Here is a 25,092-nt window from a genome sequence, read left to right on the forward strand (position 1 = left end):
CCTTTTAAAAATACTATTAGACAATTGGCCTATAAATTAAACAACTTTTAATGTTTAATTGATCGCTCTGTTTCCACCGGACTTGATTTCCATTGGTTAGATGCGATGTGGGTGTGGTTTGACTTAAGAGTCTTGACGTCGCAAATATAGGCAATAGGTTTTATCTGAGTGGCAGTCTGGAAAAACAGTCAAAAGTGCGCTAGATAAAGATGAAGTCGATGGACTTAAAGAAGAAGTGTCGAGGGGGTTCTTGGTGCGTCCAAAAGACTCAGGGTGCTCTGCGCGCGCTGCTTTGTGCGCTTTGAACATCTGTGGAGCATGTGGAGTGGGAACAGGTGGGGTCCTTGCGCGTCTCTTACCGTCAGTCTGTGGTGAACATCGGTCTCTCTTCTGGTCACCACACTTTGATGGTTGAAGGCTATGTGGCACTATGGCTTGGTGTGACCGCGGGGTTCAGACGTTGCTGGCCACAGTGGGTGCTTTTGCTGCCTTCAGTCTCATGACTATCGCCATCGGCACGGACTACTGGCTCTATTCGCGGGCATATATTTGTAACGGCACCAATTTAACTACAGATGAAAGTCAGCCTCAGCCCAAAAGCAAAAAGGGGGACCTGACCCATTCCGGGCTCTGGAGGATCTGCTGCATAGAAGGTAAACCTCTCTATGTAGTCTTCATGCACTTTGGCTTCACCTGCACAATTACGCACGGACAACGTTATTCGATTTGCTTTGATAGATTAGTGTAGCCTTCTTAAAACTATAATAGACTACTGTCATTTGTATTGCTTTTGGTAATTTTTGGATTCTCATCCTTCAAATGGCTATATTGCCACTGATAGGTGTGTTATGTTTTGAGAAACATGGACTTTACGCACAGCATTTTTTGCTAATCGAAAAAAAGAATAGGATTATGTTTTGTTTTTGTTTGTGTGTGTGTGTGTGTGTTGTTTTGTTTTTTGACTGTTTTAATGGGCTACATATCTGGGACTGTATACTAATTGCATGGGCGCGCAAAGCAGCGGCTCACCCCAGTACAGTTTGGCGTGCACATTATGGTGCCAAGTGGCGCGTCTGAGCCCATTCAGTTGCGCCGGTCCCTGCCAGGAAATGTGCGCGCCGTCGACTATACTTTCATTCATATCTTCTTTGTATCCGATGCTGTTGCTTGGCAACTTCACTGAAATTGCTATGGAAACATGCCCGGCGCTTTAAAAATAGATGACTCTAGGTTCACGTCATGTCCAAAAGAAATTAGCACATTTATTACATCCAAACGGCCTGTGTAGCACAGTACTTTCATTAGGCCTATTTCATTGTTTTCGTATAAAGCGTCTCTTGTCGGAAAGGTGCGCTCACAATGACGTCTTGTTTCAGTGGTAGACACTCATTCATTGAACAATTTTCCTTCCGGAACCTCTTGACACCACGCCTCAACTGTCAATGAGTAAGTGATGTGGCTGGGTGGATTTGTTCAAAGAACTGTCGCTGTTATCAGCTACTGCGAATAAAGAAATATAACTTTCTACAGAAATGGTTTAGGTTCTATCAGATAAATACATTAAAAACAGGCCTATAAAACCTACAGATTCAGTTATTTTTATTGTCACATGTAGCCTAACTGTAATATCTGTCTAGAGTCTAGAAAACAAATCAGGCTACTTTTTATTCACTAACTTGAATGAAGGTGAGCACCTTTCATGCACAAAAGCCAGTGATTTGTACAAACAAAAATGGCCTGTCTTATGATTTGCTGCCGGGCGTGCTCATAGTTTGTGTCTCTTCAAGCTGCTGGACAGTGGCTCTGTTGTCATGGAGACTCATAAGTATAGAGCAGGAAACAAGGCTCATTCCCCCCCCCCCCCCCCCCCCCCCCCCCCTTCCCCCCAGCTCTGCACGGACAGGGGCAGCTTTGCACGGACCATAACAGTAAGCACAGATTGCACTGACATGTTGAGCTTGATCAGCAGCTCACTTAATCTGATCTTACAGTACCTTGCCTCAAAGTCTTAAACAGCCAGCCGGCTGTGGGACCTTTTTGTGGTGAGGCAGCATGAAGGCACTTAGTGAAAGGAACATCTGAAAGTGATGAAGAACGATTCAAAGGTCTGACAAAGTGCATATGAGTAGACAAAAATGCTGCAGGTATATGCTGGCAAATATACACCATTAGTCATTTACCCTGTAAACCACATAAAAAATATTGGAGTAATTCTGTAGCATCTTGACAATTATTTTAATTCATTGCAGGTCACCACAAGTTCACTGATTTGCATTAATATCCATTAAAAAGCTCTAGGTACACAATTATCAGGTATGTATTTACAGTAAACATCTCAGTTGGTGGGAAATTGGTGTGAGCGGTAGGATATTGGCTGTGTTTACATTGGACACAACAAGCTTGAAAGCAAGCTAATACAGACAGGGTTGCATGGAGGTGTGTTTGAGATAGAGCTCGGGACGCTTTGTCATTTGAACTGTGTATTATGCAAGTGTAATTAAAGTCAGGCAGTATAAGGCACAGTAATAAGTATTCCTCTGTTTGTCTTCTCTCATGTTTTGTATCATGATGTTTACGTATTGTAAATATTCCTCACAATGGTGTACATCTTGACCCGTTCTATAGGGGCTATAAAATATTGTAATAAATCCTTTTAATCTAAAATGTGCAATTGTTTTGGAACTGGCCAAACGTTTAATGAGGTCATGCAGGTCACTGCCTGAGCAGGATTTTTCTAAAACTATGGTGATCTTGGTGAATCTGGTGATTTTAAGCTTTTAGGTTAAACTTAGTAAGTAAAGTACAATTGCAGCAATTAAGCAACTGAAAAGCAGGAAATCCTCCTGTTTTGTCATTTAAAACTGTCATGTTCCTGCCCATGACCTCCATGTAACTTTGTGAATGTTTACTTAATTTATACCATTTCACAGCAGATCACATAGCAGTGCAAATACATGAAAATCCTCAGCTGTGGCATGTTTGACAAAATCACAGCCTGCATGGTGACACTGATTTCTACTACAAATGGCTTTTCTTTCATACTTTCTTGGCCAAGAAAAATGTTGGTTGATTTTAAAATTATATGGCTCTTCTCTCCTCCTGAGGGCTACATGAAAAGAAATACAACTTTTACTAAAACAATGATAAAAAAGAAAAAAAAATGCTTTTATTGAATATTTAAAACATATGATTGATTACATCTTTATTCCTGCTCGCATGGCTCTCAGGGTTCTCCACACTCTTCACACAACACTACAAGTTTAATGAATTGTTTCATTTTGTGAGAGGGAATACTTATTTTTTTTATGTCAAAACTGAAAAAAACAGCCTTTATCTGGGGCTTACCTGGAGCCTTACCTTGTGTAGAAGATGATCACTCTGTTGTCACGGAAGATATTGGAGACTAGACATTAAAATACCTCATAAAATATATTAAAACCTGGCTTTTTTTCTCCACCTGGATGTGACATCCTAACATGTGCTGAGGGGTTCTCAAGAGCTAGAAGCAAGTTTAAATTGCACCTCCTTTCTCTATTTTAAATCAGGAAACATTAGTTAGTGTAACTCTAAACAATGGTGTGGTTAAAAATGTCTACTGTGCATGGCGTAACCATGACATTTGGATTTTGACAGTGTAATTTGTCCTCAACACAAGAATGCAATAGTGTTTGTTTGTCTTGTTCAGTGCAGACAAATGTTAAGGAAAGCTTATGTGTCTTTATGAGGAACTGGAGATTGGAGATAGAAGTCTAAGGGGTTATTACAGTGATACGAAAAATGTAAAAATCAAATCAAATCATGCAGACTGAATTTACATTCTTTCCTGTACAAGTTTCCTTTAAATATAATATGAAGGTTTCTATCTCTAGAATGGTCGTATCTTTTCCCACATTGTACAACCATCCTGACCTTTACCTGCAAAACACATGTGGCCTTTTCTGCTGCTCCTGTCTTTGGAGTTTTCTTCTCTCCATTGACTCCTTTAACCTCCCTGTAACAACAGTGTGGATGGGTGTCTTCTTTTCATAAAACAAGCAAAGAGATGCCATCTGCTCCAATATTCTGAATTTAAAGCAACACCTCGTAACTTTGGCTTGTTACCTTCAGGATTCCATGGAAATAGAACCATAAAACCATACTTTGGAACATCCCCCGACATGCGACATGCAGGTGCAAGTCACATGCTTTTATTTTAGTCTTTTTTGGTTACAAAACTACGAGGTGGGGCTTCAGGTGAATTAAGTACAAGTAAAAATATTTTATAAGGAATTAACACAAGGTGCCATTCTTTTGAGATGGGTGATTGTGTTGTGATTTGTGTTGTTTAAACCAAACTAATGGGAAAAAAAATCCAATACAGTTCATACTCGACAGAAAGTTGTGTTTCTCCGTGCATCTTAATACTGTGGACTACAAGCAGCTGTCTCACTTGTAATGTCTGTATGTCTCTTTTTGGGACAGAGTGGTAATATATGCCCATACTTGCACAAAATAAATAAATAAAAAAAAAAAAAAAAAACTTCTCTCTTGACTGCTGGTTACTGGCTTTACTATTTTGACCCTGTTTGACAGTATGGATAACTTTATTGGGAAATGCAATATTTAAATTAAATTCAGTCAATTGTATCATCATGACACATCTGACACCCAAGGGACTGAAGACTTATTAGGACCTCCCACCACTATGTGGCACTCTTGAGAACCACATGTCTCTCAGCACAGTTTAATTAAGAATAGTCAACATATAAAAAATACATGTGCAACATGGAGGTCATATGGATATTCTTCACATAATAATAATAATAATAATAATAATAATAATAATAATAATAATAATAATAATAATAATAATAATAATAATAATAATAATAATAATTAGACAAACGTGGCTTGATTGTTTCAAGTAAATGCCTTGACCTCTTGCTTATGTGCTAATGAAACTCCTGAAAAGTACAAATTGGCCACAAACGCAGCTATGTTGCACAAATTGAATATTAGCTCTAGGAGAACCTGATCTTGTCCCATTTATCGTTTAGTATCGGCTCCACCTGCCTCAGTGATGTCTCGGTTGTATTCTGTCATTAGAGTCATCCCTCCTGACCACTGCACATATCACTAACTCACAGACACCTGCTTGTCACCTATAAATTAACAGCCTTCTAATTACATGGACCATTTATTGGGGCATTACACATCAGTGAAAACAGTTTGTTACAAGGCTTACCCATGGATGGATGGAAAAGAAACGCATACAAAAGTAACATGTTTTGTGAAATAATAAAGAGGGCAAAGAATGTCTGAATATATTAAGAAAAAAGTGTGATTTGGTGTTTACACTGTAATTAACATGGCTGATAAGGTGTTTATATTTTTGTTACCTAGTCTGCTCTTGTTAGCATGTGCCTGAAGCAACATGTGCCTGAAGTGAAATCTCACATCAAAGCTCAAAATAGTCTTCTTCCTGAATCCCTTCAGTTACTAGACACAGAAATGCCTGCTCCATTTCAACACATCTGACTCAAATTAATTTCATGTCCTTTATTAAGCTGCAGACCCAGTTAATAGTGTGGGCTTAAAGCTGTGTAGCAGACAATCACACTGGTGTGCATGGAGCTGGACACCTGGGAAATGGAGTTGACAGGTATCGTGAGAGTGATGTCGATACAACAGCAGCTGACTAGCTACACAAGAATGAACGTACATATTTCTGCACTGGAGGAGATGGGAAACACATATATGCTTTAGTATTAAACACGTATAATTTTTCTGGTTACGTATATAACATAAACCATTTACAGTCCATGACATAAACCTATCTTGTATTTTTTCAAGATTTTGTCTGTTAAAATATTTGGGCTGGTGGCTCTAACCGCTTGTCTCCATAGAGATAGATACATTTACTCCTATATTATAATTCTAAACAAAACAATAACATCTTTCTGTAGACAAGCAGGTGGTGGACCCTCCGAGTTACATAGTGAACCTTTAATGCTAATGGCCGTATGCCATATCATAGTGTGTCAAATAAAATCTTTCTAGAGTTTCAGTATTTAACAAATGTGGAATGCTCACTTTGTGATTTCAGCTTGATCATTGATTCCTTATATCCACATAACACTCACTTTAACTGTAATATTAAAAATATAACATCTTTTGTGTCTGTGTAATTTAAATAATATCTAAACAATATTCAATTTCACCATGGTAATGGTGTGAAAATCTTCTGTGCGCTGTTGACTGACACATGACAGGTTTCTTGGTCCAAGTGGTGAATTAGCTAACGGCACATCTTTGTGCACATCCATTAACCCAGGCCCGCCTCCATTGCTCCATGAGCTGTTGTTTATTCTGCTCACTTACAGCCATCAGCCCCTTTAACCTCCATCCCACCTACTGCATACTCGTCATATCTGTCTATAGGCACTGTGCCCTGTGGTCAGCACATTGTTGTACAAACTGATTTGGTGCCTTTAAGCAAACCCATTCTTTTGGCTTCCAGTGACTCAGAGAAACAGGGCATTTTAGTGTATGCGGTGAGAATGTCCCTTGTAGGGTGAACATGTTCACACTGGACTGTGAGCTGTATTAATAAACCTCCAAGCAGCTCAAATAGTAAATAAATCAAAGATGCATGTATGAACGTGGCATAACACATTTGTATTGTTCTGTTCAAAAATGTAAACTCAATTTAACCTATAAATTAGGTTATATTTAACCAAAGACCACATACATTCATGTGATGTGTTGATAATATCCATGTTATTAAGCTAAAAATATGTTGAACATTTCCTGCTCCAAAGCTTTAATTAATTAGTATTCTCCAGATAGTTGTGCAAGTGGGCTGTGAGTCATTATCTGACCCCAAATGTCTTTTCTTTGTTTTGTAGGGATCAATCAAGGCAGCTGTTACAGAATCAACCACTTTCCTGACGACAATGACTATGACACAGACAGCTCCGAGTACCTACTGCGTGAGTTTTTATTTGAAGTTGGAACTGAGATTAATCTACTCTGCTATTTCGCGATAATGATTTTTTAAAATCCATCTTTGCTCAATAATGAGGTCCCTTTAATTTCCCTGACAAACAATTAAAAATGACTCATGAAGGATTGTGATGAGTTTGGCTTTACCTCGTCTGAAGTCGCAGCCAATTCAGGATCTGCCTATTATGACAGAAAGAACAAAAACTCTTATCAGTGCAGCCCATTAACCAGGCTGCGTAGAGGGCCAGCTTTACAGTTCAATAGACTCCACCATCCTTGGAAAAGTGTCAAATAGCACAGCCTTTTATTTCTGTGGACATCCTACAGCAGATTCAAAGTAGAAACATAAACATTAGGGATCTATATCCTCATGTAAGTTGAACCAACTCTACCGAAGACTGAAGACTTGTATAATTACAATATTTTTGGTATGTCCCAAAAATATTTATAGTAATATAGTCATTCAAATTAAGATGTTTATTAAATATTCAATTATTATTTTGATTTACATTGACATTTATCTGAATAGCATTCTTTTTCTGATCATTGGCTCTGTTAACATAATGTCCATTTGTGTGCAGGTATTGTGCGTGCCTCCAGCATGTTTCCCATCCTGAGCACAGTGCTGCTGATGCTCGGGGGGCTGTGTGTCGGAGTGGGCCGCCTGTATAATAAAACCAACACAGTCCTCCTCAGCGCGGGCATCTTGTTTGTAGCAGCAGGTGAGTGTTACACCAGGCCTCTCACAGTCAGGGCCAATCATCGGTGCATTTAAGCCCATAAAGAAGCAACTGCAGCTATAAGCCACCTGTGGTCACACGTCCAGCCTAATCAATGGAGCAATCATAAAGATGAACTCCACTGGACAATGTGGGCTTTTGTCAGTGATTAGAACAGTGACTGTGTGAGTAATCACTAGTAAAGCCCATTGTGTTAGGTCAACAATAGAATGCAATGTAATGGCATTGTATGGCAGCAGGACATCCAAAACTAATGCATGTTTCAAACTGTCCTTTTCATGCCTTACTGATTGTGACTGCATATTTCTACTAAGGCTAAAGATGTATCCATTACTATAATGTGCACTACTAGATATTATTAATGGTTCATTGGTGTCTTTTTCTTTTTAGGCCTCAGCAACATCATTGGAATTATTGTGTATATCTCCAGCAATGCAGGTGACCCCAGTGACAAACGGGACGATGACAAAAAATACACCTATTCCTATGGCTGGTCCTTCTACTTTGGCGCTCTGTCCTTCATTGTGGCAGAAACTGTGGCAGTGCTGGCTATTAACATTTACATTGAGAAAAACAAAGAGATCCGTTGGAAGGCACGGCGAGAGTTCATTCGGTCTCTCTCCTCCTCCTCTCCTTACTCCAGGATACCCAGTTTTCGCTACCGCCGGCGGACGTCCCACACAAGTTCTCACTCCACTGAAGCTTCACGTGAAAACTCTCCAGTAGTTGGCCTAAAGAGGGCGCCGTCTTCCAGCGGACCTCTAGATGAACTGTCTATGTATGCATTAGCACGCGACAGTGTCACCGAAAACACCTACAGCCCAGAACACGAGGCAGCAGCTGAGTTCTTACAGGTCCATAACTGTTTTCCCAATGATTTAAAAGATGGAGGCAACCGCAGGACAACACCAGTGTGAGCAACTCCATCTTAGAACAAAACCAATATGGCTGACCTGCCTTAGAATAGTCATGAATTGAAAAGGCTTTCTTGAAGAGAATGCCTTGAAGAACATTTCAGACAGTGACCTAGACAGAGTCAACTATGTGTTTTTTCTTTCGTTGCTTAAGACTTTCAAAGTAGATTCTCCATTAAGTGTACCATAGCCAAACCAGTGTTACCTTTCAGCTGTGGCCTTGACCTGTGCAGCTGTTGCCACACACCATTTCCAAGAGTGGTGTCTTCAGCAGACTTGTAAATGATATAACATGGTGCTAAGAAAAGTCAACTCCACATGTCTCTGTAAGTTAAGTCATGCCTTATGCTCTCCCTCTGTAGGCCTTTAGGAGAGAGTTTATCCTCCACCATTTATTGGCTTGAACTAATGCCAGTTTTTGTCCTGTGCGTATCTTCCATATCTTTTAGAATGTCCTCCACCCAGATGTAACACTGTGTACATTATACAATTATAACTAAAGATCTGAGCCAGACACCAAATCGTGAACTCCATGTTTGTCATTCTATCCACATACCTCTCTGGTATCCACTGTTTTACTTGTACAGTCTTTAGTTCTCTCAGGTATAGCCTATGAGATGATTACATATTATCTACAATTGGAGAAAATGCCATTAATGTTTGAGAGGTCCTATGAATGAATGCTTGATCAATGTGTCTTTACAGTCTTAGGGCTATTCAGCTGGTTGTGGATTTTAGCAAGCTCACAAACCTGAAATATAATATTTGATTCTGTTCTGTGTTTTTGGTGTCGTACAAAGAAAGAAGGGACTAAACAAGCCTATGTAAAAGAAAGCCATCTGTACAATTTTCTAGCGTGAAAAAATCTCAATGTGTTTGTACTGTAAAGTAGTCACCTCCCTGTATATAAATGTATGAGAACATGTTAGAACATGTACAGGCAAACCTTTTGTAATCTGGAATCATTCTACAGTGAACATGTACTAATTATATTCTGCTTACAATGGCTTTCAGCCCCAAACTATTGTATTTTGGATATTTGTTTTGTAATGTGAGGTGGCACAGAAGAAAAAATAACTTATGAACATTTTCTACTTTTGTGCAACAGCTGTATTTTGCTGAATGTGCTTATTATTGTTTTGTGAAATGGGTGCATTTTATTTGTCAGAAGCACAAATGGAACTAACGGACAGATAGCTCAGCAAGAAAAACATTGAACAACATTTGTTTTTATCATGTGCTGCTTATCCCATTTGAGCAGGTTATAGGATTTTCATCAGGTTCCTGACAGTCTATTAGATAGGAGGCAACCAGTCCATTCTGCCACACCAAGAGCCATTTCGATTCACAATTCACAGTCTATTTTGAGGTAGCTGTTTAATTTGTTTTTAAAGGCAATTTGGCACTGCTCCTTTTGCAGTTCTTGAACTTCTGTAGCCATAACCACAGTCTGAAAGTGTCTATTATTGACAAGTATAGATGCTTGCTTCTATGCTCAATGGCAAATCCAGATGCATTTCAATATTGGTAACATAACGTTTGAAATACTTCATCAAATTTAAACATCAATCAGTATTAATTTATAGAGCACTTTACAAAACTCAACATGACCAAAGTACTGTCCAGTAGAATACATGCATGTTAAGCAGTTTGACCACTGGGTCATCACACCAAACATGTTAGACCCACATTAAGTTGTACAGAAACGAAATGTAACTCACATTATGGAGTCTTTTGAACATTCCCAGTTGCCAAGAGACCTTAAAGATGATGTACCAAAAGTGATCCTTGTACTTGTTTTCATATATTTTAAGTATCCCATGTTAGAGACTGAAGAGGAGGCCAAGCTCCTGGCCAAGTGTAACTTCTAAATAAACACTTTACTCCAGGCATCTGACATGTAATAATCAAATCAATCTAATCAGTCTTAAAAAGCCAACAGCAGTATAGCCTAGGAAGTAAGAAGAGATTTTCTGGCTATAGTTATGCCCTCTGTGATTAAACAGGTTAATGTGCAGATGTGTTAACGAGATGTTTTTGTTCAAGAAAAATGACCAGAACTATGTGACTGTTTTCTGTCATTGAATAGTAGTGCCTTTGTTACAAACTTCCTGTTTCATGTCTTGTTACTCTGTCATTTTTATTGTATATTTAAAAATAAACTAAATCAGGGTTACATTGTTGTGTCTTTTTGAAAAAGGTTTTGTTTTCCTTAGAAAGTGGTTAATTGTGGAGGACCTTGAATCTTGAACGTTCACCTCTCAGTTGCTCAGAGCTGTGCTGCCAGACCACTTCAGTCTAAAGTTACATTCTTTTGAGGAAAGTCATTCAAACTGGCTCTTGAAACTTTAGGTGCAATTTTTTATCATTTTCAGACGCCATGTAAACAATTTCTTCATCAGAATTTCTCGCTAGCTACCAATCTATTTCTTCATGACTACATTGTTTACCTGGCAGGGAAAATTTTATTTTGGTTGTTATTGCTACATAACAACTACATCAATGCTTTTGCAATTTCAGTCTAATTTTATTTGTGTGCAATTTATGTTCATTAGCTCTCAATTCCACAAATCATGCAGCTCGGAGGCCAGAGACTCCCAGACTATAAGGTCAAATGGGACAGAGAAGCAGGCTGCGCTAACACACTAACACACTCTAACTGCTTCTGTTGTTTTTATAGTGATGGAATATTAACATGACCCTCATAGAAATGGCTTGGGGGCATGGCTAATCTAATTCTGCTTGAGTAATGTTGCCTGTCATTTGCAAATGAATACAGTTGGGTCTCCTCTGAAGGCAAGGCAATCTCTTCTGGTACGGGTAAATTTAGCCTCCAATTAAGCATGTTTTTTTCAGTCAGGAATAAAACCCGGGTAACCGTAATTGAAGCTAATCACTGCTGAGTTCATGTGTCAATCCTCATTTCAGTGTTTTTTGGCACATCTGTGCTACTTACCAAAACTGACTGCTGAACACCAATGACATGTGTTGAATGCAAGACCTTTTTGGCCCCTAGGGTTTTCAGAGATTTATTTTGTCGTGATAAAGGTGATCCCCCTGGTATACGACACCCAATGTGAATGACGCACTGCCCACCATTCGTCCATCGCTTGTTGCTTGGAGACGCAGCAGATGTGGGTGTGTGTTTGGTCCAGTGCTCACTCACACACATAGTCTACTACTCCCCTTGAGGGCTAAAAGTGAATGGGGGGGCACCCAACAAGACATGGATGCTCCCCTAATGCGCTATTATTACACACTTAAGGACAAATCTCCCCAGGGTAAAGCAAGACACGGGCCCAGAGAGAGAATGACAAGGAAGGAAAGAACCCTTCAGAGACCCCTCTGCAGGGTCAGTGTCTTTTAAAAAGTGTCTTTTTTTTGCATTTTGTGTTTAAAAGTGCAATGTGTGTCATTGATAGTTATTGCTGATATAATCCTGTCAATCAGTGGCATCAAAATGTGTATTTAATTTGCTAGTTAAAAGTTATTGTGTTTCTTTACCAAAATTCAACATTTTCGGACTCATTTGCTGTTTTGGCCATTTGCAATTTCACTGCCTCTCACTACTTCTTTGAACTGAAAAAGGTAAAAGCAAAAATGGACCAGCTGAAATGATGGCTCTGACTAATTTTCAATTAATGTATCTGGAAATATTCTGTCATTCAGTATTTTAAGAAGCTAGGGCAATGTGTGTGTAAGTGCTAAAAATGGGCCACAGTCCTGTCTCCAGTGGGGCAGGGCAGTTTATAAAAAGCAACTACTTTCATTTTGACTTTCACAGACTCATACTGATGTTTAAACATTTCAAAAAATGGTAAACAGTCAAGAAAGTGTTTTTTAATTGATCAGTTGAATAGGTAGGTCTTTTTAATTGTGTTGAATCTGGATCATCTGCTGCATCAAGTGGGACCTGTTTCTCAAATCTCAGAAGCTGATTGGCTCAATAAGTAGTCCGGCTCATTCTGAGGTGATTATCTAATAAAGGAAGTGTCCCTCAGGAGTCCCCTGGCACAGTAACTAATGAGCTGCCAGCACATTACAGCCAATTGGAATATTTTAGAATTTGTGAACTCTGGTTGGTAACAGCAGGGGTTTCAATTAGTAGTTGTTGTACTGCACAGACTTTGTAGTTTTAACTACTCTGTACAAGCATAATCAAATTATTGGTTTTGGATTGGCTGCTTTTAGCCCAAACACGGAATAATGAAAGGGGTTTTGCCATGATGCATGGCAGGCAGAGAGAACAAAAATGTCTATAAAAATACAAATTACTGCACACAAAAAAGATTGTCACACTGACGTCGCAGCTGAAAAAGTCCAAGAACACTTCTTAGTATATATTCATTTAAGTGCAAAATGGCTCCAGCTCCACAAGGGCAACTCAGGAGGGAGAGGAGGAGAAAACTAGGCCATGTTATCTGGCCCCTTTTTACAGAGCATAGGCACAAGGCAGAGAAGACGAAGGAGTGAGCGGTGGAGAGCTCACAGGGACACTGTGCTGTAGTGAAAACAACTCTCCTGAAGGACACCTCTGGAGTCCGGTGACCTCAGCCCATCTCACAAACACCAACATGTTTGAGGAGCAGGCTACCAAGGTGAAGATCACGTCAGTGGTGATTGTGGTGGGCATGTCGTCCATGCTGGCTGCTGTAGTGACGGACCACTGGGCAGTGCTCAGCCCTCGTGTAGAGAAGCTCAATGCCACCTGTGAAGCTGCACACTTTGGCCTCTGGAGGCTCTGTAAGAAGAGTATCTACATAGTACAAGAGGACCCGCAGGGCAAAGGCTGTGGCCCCATCAGCTTACCTGGAGGTAAGAAAAAGCTTTTCATTCAAGATCATTCATACAGTTTGTCTTCATTTCAGTGGGCTGTTAGGGCTTTGATACAGATACTAATGCCAGGATCTCAGACATGGGGAAAAAGAGAAAGTGGTAAAAAGAATAAAATACATATATATTAAAGCACTCAAATTTTCCATCCTTCATGGCACCCCTGGAGTCCTCAAGACTTTGGTGCAGGGCTTTTCAAAATTAATTTACTGTGGTACAATTATTTAAACCATTATTTTCCTCCTAAAAAGCCTTTCTGTAGAAATTCAAAAAACAATATGGACACCCTTTGACTGCCTGGTGCTATGCTCTGCTCTCATCTGAACACTTTCAAGGATGTGATGTAGAATGAAAGAATTCTGGAGAGGTTTATGTTGATCCATAAGATGAAATACATACCTCCATTACCATTAATGTCATGGAGTAAGGTTTATAAATACTTATAAGTATGTGATAATAATTACCAAAGCATTACAATTTAGAAGGAAATAGAGAATTGGCCAAGCCAGAAGTGTCGTCTTGCAGCGACAACATTGGCCGGTCTCCTCTTCCCTCATCATCGTTGGTCCGTTGTCCTCCATCTGTGCTGGTCTTCACACACAGAGGCACATGCCAGCACATATGTTGGCATGAGCCCACCCACACTACACAAACCCTGCACAAATGGACAAGTGTACCATCATTATCTTTTCAAAGGAAACACACCATGACAATTAAACTGCCCCAGTCAAGCGCTGTACTCCCTACTACACTGTTATGCGTCATTTGTCGTGTTTGGCCAGCGAAATGAAAAATCAGCACCCAGAGATGGTTGAACTCTCAAATCACTAGAAGAAGTGTTGCAACGGCTGTCAGTATTTGCACCTACACTATAGTGAATGTAGCTTGAATGGATCTCTTCACAGTGTCATGGTAAACTGACATTATCTTTAATCAAACAGCAAAGAAAAGACAGTCAAGAAAGAAATTTCATACTTGAGATGAAACGTGATATGAAATATGTTATCTATTGCATATTACCTGCATTTAAGGATAGTGTTATTGGTCTGTCAGTTATAAACACACAAAGCTGCACTTGGGTTATGCACCTGTCATCCAGTCAAGTGTGTTTAGTCTGCACAGATGACAACAATATTTCTTGTGGGATTGACCGCATAGTACAGTTTATCTTTATCAATTTTGCATGCTCTATAAGAGACCAGAGATGTTAACTCAAACAAACAGACAACCACCTTGCTATAAAGCATACAGTGTCAAATACTTTGCCATTGTCTACTGCAATAAAATTCTTCTTCTTTTTTTTTTTTTTTTTTTTATCTCAAAACAAAGACCTTTGGAGACACTGATCATTTCTATGGAACTTTCATGATACAGTAACATACATAACATGAATAACAAAGGTAGAGTTGGATTAGTCTGTTGACAATCACAAAGACCATTCAAAACAGTATTTCAGTCAACATACATTTAAACTCTCTGCTTGTATAACTGCACAAATTACAACAAAAATTTTAGTAATCTGAGGTGTCTCTCTGAAATGGCCTTGTAGCTGTAACTACCTCCGGTCTGTGAACAGCGTCTGCCCGTAGCTCTCAGCCTCTCTGCCCTGTGGCTGGTGTGTGTGGTTGTGTGTGTGTGCGTGCCCGGCAGCCTAACTCTCCCATTTTGATTCTGACTCTATCATTGACTTGGCCTCGGGCGGCTCTGCTTCAGGATCAGTACAGGCCTTAATGAAGTGTGGCTTCCTGCTTGAGCACAGGAGTTAGGAGTACACCTGGGAGACTCCACAGGGACAGAATAGAACAAGATGGAAAAGATGTATGAGGTGCTGTGAGCCAGGGATGTTCATAGTACTCTTGTTAACTGGTCTGTAGGCAGGATAAGTATAAATATGGTGAGGTTTGGGGTTAGTGACCCCAGGGCAGTTGTGGGTACAGGATTATTCCACCACCATCAAGTGTGTGGAGACTGAAGAGTGAATGAATGATGCAATGTACTTGAAGCATTGAAAGGATGCTTATACGATTTGAGCATGGATTCTCTTTCATTGTAAAAAAAACAAAACAAAAAACAAAACAAAACACAAACACAAATAATTATGAACTGACTGCTTTGATGATTTAAAACTGCATACAAACTCCATTAATACACATTTACCCCTGCACTACAACTGCAGATCTCAGTCAGGCAAAGCAATACTACCATTCACTTTATTACAATATCTGTTTGACAGTACCATTAATGTACGTTTCATAGGAAATTGCTCCTCGAATTCAAGGCATCAGACAAGCCCTTGCATGATGAAGGCCAATGGTGTACAAGCTCAAACCATTGATGACAGATGACAGGGTAGGTTTCAGTCCCCTACAGTCGTCATAATGTTGTGCCTGTTAGTGCGTAGCCTTTTTAGGTCAGAAAAGACTAGAGGTTTGGCATATCTTGTCAATGTAAGACGACAGCTTATTTCTGCAGACTAGTCCCTAGTGTAATGAATACTGCAGTACCAGACAGTTTGACAGGAGCAGTAAAACGGTGTCTTGTATCAGCCAAACTGTCTCTCTAATACGCCTTAACACATGGACCGAAGTGAAAAGGGATGACAGATGCTGCCAGAGGTGTTCAGATGAGTGCTCATGGCTTTATTGAGCTTTTAACTGTCAAGAAATATCTACCTCTTAGTAGCTATTGCTCTATATGGAAAAATGAGTAAAGTGAATACTAATAACACAATAAATCCCCAAGCTGCATTGGAGGTCCCGGCCCTCTCTGGAGACAACAATTCTCAGTGATTTGTGGGTAATTATTGTATAGAAGGAATTACCTGGGAATAGCCTGGGAATCACTAGAGAAATCAAAGCTACCCGGGAATTACTGGCAATTACAATTTATGGTTACACTAGAGGGTGGAGGTCTTTAATATCGCCTGTGGCTTTATATTTTTATTATAATGTAATTTTTTTTTGTATTGTTATTAACTTAGAAACAGATGTAACCATAGTTAATAGAAGTATGCAGGTGAATATGCTGGTAGTGAGGGTGGAATGAATAAGGGTACAACACGAACACATATGAAGAAGAGAGGGCAGAGAAATGAACCATGGGGGACTCTTTGGGGGATGGGAGCAGATTGGTCGTCCAGTTGAACGTGGTTGTTCTGTGAGTACGGCACCAGCCACTGTTTGCCTAGTGGCTCACTGAACATTGAGTTTGGGGCAAGCTTCAGCAACATAAGCAAATCAAGTAAATCAAAGTAAATGCAGTTAATAAATCCATGTTCTGATAATGACTCATAAGCAACACCTTATTAATAATTTATGATGACTCATTATCTCACATAGCACATTGCAGATGTATATCGGATGAATTATATGATAACACAAACCTACTGTACCCAATTTATACATTAGTCCACTTACTACCTTAAAGATCAAATTATGTGAATTGCTAAAAGCACTTTAGCAAACAGTTGTTACTTTTTTCTCTGTAATTTTGCAAGCATCACTGATTCCTAGTTTAAGAAGTTATTGCTGTATTACAATTACTTCAATCATCTTCATCTCAGAATTACAGTTATGTTTGCAGAATTAGTCAAAAGGAAGTGAACTTCCACTGCAGATTTAGGCTACAACTCTAAAAGAAGATGAACTGCTGCAACAAGAATCAGAACCCTATTGAAACCTTTATTTAGTGTCCACAAAATGGTTATGATCCCCCGATATCAGGCACCGTTGTACATAACTCCCAGCTTAATATGGGCCGTAGGTTGCATATTAAACACAGGAGCGCAGCACAGTGGAGTTTTAAAGCTCCCCAAGTTGATTTGCGGTGCGTTGTAGAGATTACCTCCTTGATGAACATTATACCCAGGCAGGCAGCGGTGATTGGAATTAATAACACACATTTGCATTTTTTCTAAACAGAGGGGGAGCAGAGTGCTACACACCTTGTTTCCATGCATGTGATTAGAGTGTGTCTGTGAAGGGCTCGTGAAATGATGGCAAAAATACATCGACTTTTGAAATGAGCCCTGACACATAACAGCATGAGTGCTGTTAAAAGAATCACTACATGGGTTTATGGATTGCACAGAGCTGTCTGTGAAGGAAAATAAACACCCAGAATAGTGCCTTTGAGTGCATATGTTGTTCTGTTTTACTCAGGAGTAACTGGACCCTTCACACTGAAGAAATTAACATGATGACTCTTTTCTGCAATAGCTGCTTGGTCTTTACAGCTTTTATTCATCAAAAATTCCTTGTAAATTGGCGTGCATACGTTTAAAGCTATTCTACTCAAAGCAATAACATCCCCATGGAGACGAGCATCAAAAGTTACATGGTGCACTTTTATAGCATGAGTGACTACATTGCATAAACCATCAGTTTGTGTTTGTCCGCAGCCTTTGTCCTAATTTTTGTCCTATTATTCTTTCACTGACCCACAACGTGGTCTGTGTGTACAAGAACAAAACAGCAAATGCAGCCAGCTAAAAAACAATTATTTCTGAATGCATTTGTTGTAAGTGCTGGCAAGCTTGGTGAGCTTTCTTTATGGCATCTTGTTGAAATTTCACAGGCACTAGATGAAGCAGTCTTGTGTGAAATATGAAAACAGATGCGTTTCCGGCAACAATACTCCACTTTCTATTACATAACATGTCAACAGTATCAAGCCAAGTTGTCTCGCACCTTTTGGCATTTTCATCTGCTGCTGTTAATGTTATAAAACTTTGTGTTGTGTGTGGGTGAGAGGTTTTGCTCAGATTTTTGGTGCAACAGCAACTGACTTAATATTAAGGAAGACAAATTATTGAAAAAATCAAGTCTATTACCAGTCAGATTCTTAGTACACTTGAAGATGTAACTTGAAGATGTAACTTTTCTGATGTGTCTGCCAACTGCTTGCATCCATGGAGATGTTACTGCTTTGCCTGTATTCGCATTAAATTCATCAATCTTGCCTTTATTCTATTACAGGTGATTTTATTGCTCAAAAATACCTCAGATAATGACATTACTTGCTCATCTCCTTGGGTTTAGGCTGAAAACAATCATATCATGAATGTCTTACATCATGATTTCAGTTTTAGTTTTTTTCTGCTTTTTTCTAACAGAGCATTGCTGAGGCTGACCGATAGGAGGAGTGGGTGGGGAAAAGTGTTTGTTTTTGACTATAGAGCTGCAATAAACAGAAAAGCAGAGAATCACAATATGGTGATTTTATCAGATTTGATCAAATCTGATCATCACAAGAATAAGCCATATTGTGCAGCCCTAGTTTGGGATAATGCTATACTGTAGAATATTCTAGGCAAAGCAATAACATCTCTATGGACACAAGCAAGTGGTAGATCCTCTAGAAATGATACATAGTGCACCTTTTATGAGAGAGGACTAGAACATACATCAAGTCGGTAAGTATTTTTCCTAAAGAAAAAAAAAAAATCTTAGTGAGAAATCTTAAACATTGGATTCTATTTTAATGCAGGGTAAGCAGAAGATAAAGACAGAAAAAAAAGTTGACAGATAATGACAATTTAGAGTTTACAGTTTACAGTCACAGTTTTGGTTTAAGTGTCAAAACTTTGTGTTTTCTTCACAACCATTTTTTATTACTACACAACTTTTGACACAACTTTTTTGTGTGTCTGTATTGTCCACAGTTGCAGACCGATACAATTATGCATGCAGCTGGTATGTTATGTCTTTTCCATGGGTAAACACACAGGACCAGCTAGGACCTCCAGCAGCCTGTTGCTAGGTTACCTCTTTAGTGATTCCTTCTCATCCATCCTAACAAATAGCTCCTGTGTGACTCTCGCTCTCCCGAACACACACACACGCACGTACGTACGCACACACACACACACCCCCCCCCACACACACCCCCACACCCCACCCACACACACACACGCACACACACACACACACACACACACACACAACTTAACCTAAATCCATAACTTTAAATTTAAACAATGATGTTGATCCAACTTTGAAGGATCGACCTAATGGCAGCCTGGTTTTTGGTCCCAAGCTCCCAAACAACTTTATACAGTCCTCACAATGTCATGTATACCCACACATACCCACTCTATTTCAACACACTGAGTGTTCCTATGTGGACACTGAGTGCACCTGTCTGCTTTATGGGTTTAATCTCAACCTGAAATGCCAGTGGAAAAGGCGACTGTGGCCTGGCCTTTAATGTCATCCTCAACACTTAGCGGTTGAAACAAATATAGATGGATATATTGATGCTCCAGAAATGACTGCAGAGGGCAATGGTGCTCTTTGACGCTACAGATTGCGGTCAAAGGAGTGACATTTGGGGACAGAAAAACAGGGAAACACAGTGAGGCTATTTTTGCTGTAGCAGGAGGTGTGAAATGGTTTGGGGAAGTAAACATGCAGACGGCAAACAGAGTGCAGCCGATTCAGAAGTGCTCAAGTCTTATGAGTATAACAGTCACACGGGAATGGACGCAGATTAGCCTGTTAGTGCCATATTCTTTTGGGGCCTCAATGTTGTGAAATGTTGTGTTCTTTTAAAGTTGCAAAATGTTACTTTTGTGGTACAGAAGGTCCAAAGCATGGTGTTAAATTTAGGTTGTCCCTGTGCTATTGAAAGATGGTTCAATTGCAGAAGACAAATTTCACCACAGGTAAAACGAAATGTGCCTTATTCTTAAACTTAGCTATCTTCTCAGAGACAAACAACGGTAGCACCACCAGGCAAAGTTACAGATCAGGTCTGTGGATAGGTGACTTTCTCACTGCAAGAATGCATGTTTTTCAAGATTATTCTGAACAACAAAACACCAGCAGCAAATTAATACCAGGTGGATACATTTAATGCCATACTGGAGCATTCCAGACAAAGATAGTGTATTTACTGTGCATGTTGAATCTCCTGTTGTTTTCCAAATAAATCCTTTTTACTCAAAATTAATGAAATTATTTAAATAGATTCTCTAATACTTTAAATGTATTCAGTAGTTATTTGGCAGTGTGTTATTTAACGTGTACTCATTCCAAAACAGGAGACCCAATTACAGCCCTGATGAAACCTGCCAATCAACACCCACTTTATATTAGTCACTAAAATAAAGGCTAACAGAGGGAGCAGCAGAGGCAACATCATTGTGTTAAAAAAATCATAACTGATTATCAAATAATAAATTCACCAATACTGTGCATTTTTGTGACTCTTCTCTCTGTCCCACTTTCAGTAAAAAACTGCTCTTATTTTAAACACTTCACGTCGGGGGAAGAGGCTGAAGTTTTTGAAGTAAAGACGCAGAAAGGTGGGTGCCATCTCACATTTCCCTTGGAACTGTCTGTCTGATAAGGAAATAAACGCAATCATCCCAATGTCCAGTCACATACAAAAACAACATATTTGAAACTCCTACTTCACCATACACTTATCAGACAGAAGGAGGATACAAGGATTTATACACTCAATAGAAAATAATGACAAAATAGCAAATATTTCATTGATCACAGAGGGGCCATAGCACTGCTGTATGTCTGTGAGTGCTGATCCTCCACCTGGCGTTATCCCTCCACCTCAGATATGAAAAGAAACAGAGCCCAGTCAGAGTCATTTCATTCACAGTGTGAGCGTTTGAACACTATGGCAGATCACATCCTCTTAATCTGCTCAGCTCAACAATATGGAGGTGGGCAGACTCAGAGAGATGATGTGAGCTGCAGCATTATTGCCAGTCTGGATAAATGACTGTTGTTTTTTAAGTGAGGCTAATTAAAGGGCTAATTATCTGTGTCATAACTTGCCTGTGTGCAATTTTGAAACAATTATGTGTAAGCGGTAATGCCGCCCTCCATATGTCGCTTCCCACTCACTGTTGTCTCAATACTTTGTCTTGCTCTATCTCTCCCAGAGTATTAGCTTTTTCCAGCAGCCATTTTAGTCTGTTCCATGATGCTCATTTTGGACATCTTCATAGTTTTTAAAATTAATGTATTCTTCAAATAGAATGAGCATCAACACTGATCACTAACACTAACACTGATCATACATCATTTAGTTTGTAAAATACAATATTTTTTAATCACTCATAAAGAGGAAGACATACATTTCAGAGAGCCAGAGAACCACTGCAAATTTAACCGTATCTTTTTCAATTCCAATATCTGTGCCTAGAGACTAGTTTAGTTTAACTTAGTCACAGGTATACTTTTACAAAACATTTTATAGCCTCCTTTTCTCTTTCTTCTCAGAGTACAATATCTCTGCTGCAGCCATTGCCATCTTCAGCCTGTTCTTCATGATCCTGGGCACGCTCTGTGTGGTCTTCTCATTTGGGAAGGGCCGGGACTACCTGCTGAGGCCTGCTGGGATGTTCTTTGCTTTTGCAGGTCAAACTCATGCAGCACAGGGTGTCTCTGGCCTCTCGGTGTAACTAATAGCGTGTGATGGTCATACACACACGGGATGGTACCTGTTCATTTAAGACATGACAAAGATGATTTTTCACTCCTCATTTGAAGGTGGCAAGGGCTGATAGATGATTTCAGGATCTGTAAATGAGATGTGATGGCTGTGACCTCTCTGAAGGAGTTCACAAAGTTTAGTTTGAAGACAGCAAGATTTAAATGTGAAGAAAATAATATATTGACAAAAATATAATGCAGGTATTTGAAGGTATAACATAAAAATAGTATTAGCAATTTCTTTATACGATAATATAAATATGGTCAATGGTCACATTTTCATATTTGCTTTTGCTTTTCCACCTTCAAGGGACTCAAAGCACTTTACAACTAGGAACCACTCATCCATTCAAACACACATTCATACAACAGTGTACACATACACTGGGGCAAAGAGGGTCTTGCCAAGAACACAACAACAGTATTCTTCTATAGCAGCTGGAAACACACTGCCAACCTGTGGGTCAGTGGATTTGACCATTCTACCAATGAAGTTTTATGTTGAGAGCAGGATTCGAACCGCCAACCTTTGTACCAACTGAGCTACAGTCACCCCCACTTAGCCATTGTCGCCCCTGTATGCTTATTTTTCACATTATTAGTTATTATTAGTTTTCCATAGTATTCACTGAAAGTACAAAAATAAAGCAAATAGAAATATTTATTATTATTTTAATCATGTAAAACAGAGATTGACCATTTGCAATGAATTGAAACATCTCTGCCACAACTTGAGTCATTATTCCCATCACCAAAACCAGGAAAGCAAAACACTAGCCCTTGCCAGTTTGGACTACACTTACCTAATAATTAATGAAGTAAATGCAAGACCCGCCAATCAACTCCCACACTTTAATAGTCACTCAAAAACACTAATCACCTACGGAAGTACCTTAGTTTGAGGCAATGTAAAAATATAACCTAGAGCTTTGACATGTCCATCGTGGCGGTATGTGTTTTGAATCAGTTGTGATGGCACCTCTCACCTCACAGCTGTTTTCCTTCACAGGCCTGTGCATCATCATTTCAGTGGAGGTGATGCGCCAGTCTGTCAAGAGAATGATTGCCAGTGACGAGACCATCTGGATTGAATACTACTACTCGTGGTCCTTCACCTGTGCCTGCGCCGCCTTCACGCTCCTCATCCTCAGTGGCGCCACCCTGCTGGTAATCTCTATGCCTCACATGCCCCGCAATCCCTGGGAGACCTGCATGGATGCTGAGCCGGAGGTGCTAGACTGAACAATTACAACTGAAGAGTAAAATACAGCCCTTTAATATTTGATTTTCATACAGAATGTACAGCTGCAAGTTTGAAAATTGAAGAAAGTAGAGGAAAGAAAGTTTTTTTTTTTCTTTTACAATCTAATGCTAGTGTTTCTATCCCTTTAACCATGCTTTACAGTGTAATCAGAAATAATGTATTAGAGGCTTTCTTTTTAGTAAAACAAGAAAAAAGCGGTAAAGTTTGTCCAATTTAGAATATATAGACTACTTTGTGTACACGGTGTATCAGTTAAAGGAAGCATACTACACAAAATCAACTTTTATGAACTCATCACCAGGCTTTAATGTTTTTCCCTCATCATTACTCAAAGCTGTATTTTGATGGGTTCATGCATGTTTGATTGATTGTCCTGCATTTGAAACTTGAGCGCTTAGAAAATCTTTGTTTTCACCTACCCCCTACTCCCACTCACATCCTTGGACTTAGTTATGATTATTAAAACAGGACGTAAACTGTGCCATTTCTATAATTTTTAAAAAAGCAAAATATGTCCCCTTTAAAGGCAATGTGAGTTAAATGCTGTTATGATCGAGTGTCACACTGTTGAGAGGTCACTTATGGGAGAACTCGGAATCAATGGAATGATTTTTAGACACTGACTGACAGAAAGCTTACAGAGCGTCAGGATTTGCATTTTTATTAGAAATATTTTGATTTTTTCTACACAGCTGAAATATATAATGATTGGTAATGCAGTTTTATAAGTGGTTATGTATAAAATCAAACTGGATGTATTTGCGATAAATTAGCTGTTTATTGGTGAGCCTTAGTGTTTATAGAACTGCACTGCCTGTTCTGTTCCATTTAGTGAATGTTTTGCTTAGTAGTAAATGTAAGAGTATGTTTACTTAAGGTAATTTAAGGTTGTAAATGTAGGCAGTTACAACCCCCCTCTGCTAAACCTGCCAGAGGAAAACAGAGCTCTATTAAGTCCTCAGTCAGCTCTGAGTGAAGACATGAATCACGCTAATGCCACTGTCCTCCTGTCCCCCAGGATGCTACAGATCAATGAGAACATTGATCGTCTGGAGAGGCCCAACTGGTCCCATACTCCCTGCTGGTTGGGATCTGCCATTGATTTTAGGTCAGTGTTCAACAGCCAGTGTCCCAGTCCATAATACTATGCATAATGGCCACTGGACCCCGCGACTATACTTCATGCCAGAGTCAGTAAATGTTTAAGATAAGATTCACAAACAGTTGAAGAGCTTTATATAGAATAGTTAAATATTTGCTTAAAACCCAATGCTTTTATTTAATGGCTTTACACCAAACAGGCATAACATTGTGATCATCAACGTAAATAGGAATGTAAACTTTTGTCAGCAGTCCATTTGAGTACCAATTTTATACAATTTTATACTGGAAACAGCAATAGCGGTTTCAACATAGGGTTTTACAGACACATAAATATATTTTCGACATACATCCTATCCCTTTATTAAACAGCAAAGTTTAGTTGTAGTTTTGTATTTTAATGGTTTTAGTTACTATTTACCCATAATGATGCAGCTATATGTATTGGTGCTTTGAGAAGCTGAATGCATAAAGTATTTTCACTGTTTCTTCTTGAAAATAAACAATCAAAAGTCATACTGTGTTGTGATTTTGCCCACGGATGATCTGAAGGTATCACTGAACAAAAATGGAAATTGAACTCCCAGCTTTATCCCTGTGTCATTGCTCACACAAAGTCACCCTGGTGAGATGCTCTCAAGCAGAAAATGTGGTTCAATTGAGAGACAAAGCTATTGGAACACTCTGGAGACCTGACACAAGGAGAAGGCTAGTGTTGTGTGCGAGTGTTTGGGGCGGGAGGGGTCAAAGTGAGTGGAAGAGATGCATGCGGCTCCACAAATTATTCATGGCCAAAG

General features: G+C 39.4%; 2 protein-coding genes across 2 annotated transcripts; both read left to right on the top strand.

Moving 5' to 3' along the window:
• The first annotated feature begins 173 nt into the window (after window positions 1-173).
• LOC117374930 (voltage-dependent calcium channel gamma-4 subunit-like) lies at window positions 174-10,813 on the top strand. The gene is made up of 4 exons (XM_033971167.2): window positions 174-653; window positions 6,888-6,971; window positions 7,566-7,706; window positions 8,115-10,813. The coding sequence occupies exons 1-4, from the start codon at window positions 431-433 to the stop codon at window positions 8,639-8,641; spliced, it is 975 nt and encodes a 324-aa protein (XP_033827058.1). The 5' UTR covers window positions 174-430; the 3' UTR covers window positions 8,642-10,813.
• Window positions 10,814-13,093: 2,280 nt separating this feature from the next.
• Window positions 13,094-24,810, top strand: cacng1b (calcium channel, voltage-dependent, gamma subunit 1b). Its single transcript, XM_033971484.2, has 4 exons — window positions 13,094-13,453; window positions 20,703-20,777; window positions 21,718-21,855; window positions 22,940-24,810. The coding sequence occupies exons 1-4, from the start codon at window positions 13,213-13,215 to the stop codon at window positions 23,170-23,172; spliced, it is 687 nt and encodes a 228-aa protein (XP_033827375.1). The 5' UTR covers window positions 13,094-13,212; the 3' UTR covers window positions 23,173-24,810.
• Window positions 24,811-25,092: the final 282 nt, after the last annotated feature.

The sequence above is a fragment of the Periophthalmus magnuspinnatus genome, chromosome 8 (genome assembly GCF_009829125.3).
Source record: "Periophthalmus magnuspinnatus isolate fPerMag1 chromosome 8, fPerMag1.2.pri, whole genome shotgun sequence".
In the NCBI taxonomy this organism is placed as follows: Eukaryota; Metazoa; Chordata; class Actinopteri; order Gobiiformes; family Gobiidae; genus Periophthalmus; species Periophthalmus magnuspinnatus.

What these genes read in the sequence shown, in the direction of transcription:
- cacng1b (XM_033971484.2), top strand. Translation starts at nt 13,213, where the DNA reads ATGTTTGAGGAGCAGGCTACCAAGGTGAAGATCACGTCAGTGGTGATT. An exon ending in TGAAGTAAAGACGCAGAAAG is followed by an intron (nt 20,778 to 21,717) that starts GTGGGTGCCATC and finishes CTTTCTTCTCAG; the next exon opens with AGTACAATATCTCTGCTGCA. An exon ending in GATGTTCTTTGCTTTTGCAG is followed by an intron (nt 21,856 to 22,939) that starts GTCAAACTCATG and finishes TTTCCTTCACAG; the next exon opens with GCCTGTGCATCATCATTTCA.
- LOC117374930 (XM_033971167.2), top strand. Translation starts at nt 431, where the DNA reads ATGGCTTGGTGTGACCGCGGGGTTCAGACGTTGCTGGCCACAGTGGGT. An exon ending in GAGGATCTGCTGCATAGAAG is followed by an intron (nt 654 to 6,887) that starts GTAAACCTCTCT and finishes TTTGTTTTGTAG; the next exon opens with GGATCAATCAAGGCAGCTGT. An exon ending in CAGCTCCGAGTACCTACTGC is followed by an intron (nt 6,972 to 7,565) that starts GTGAGTTTTTAT and finishes ATTTGTGTGCAG; the next exon opens with GTATTGTGCGTGCCTCCAGC.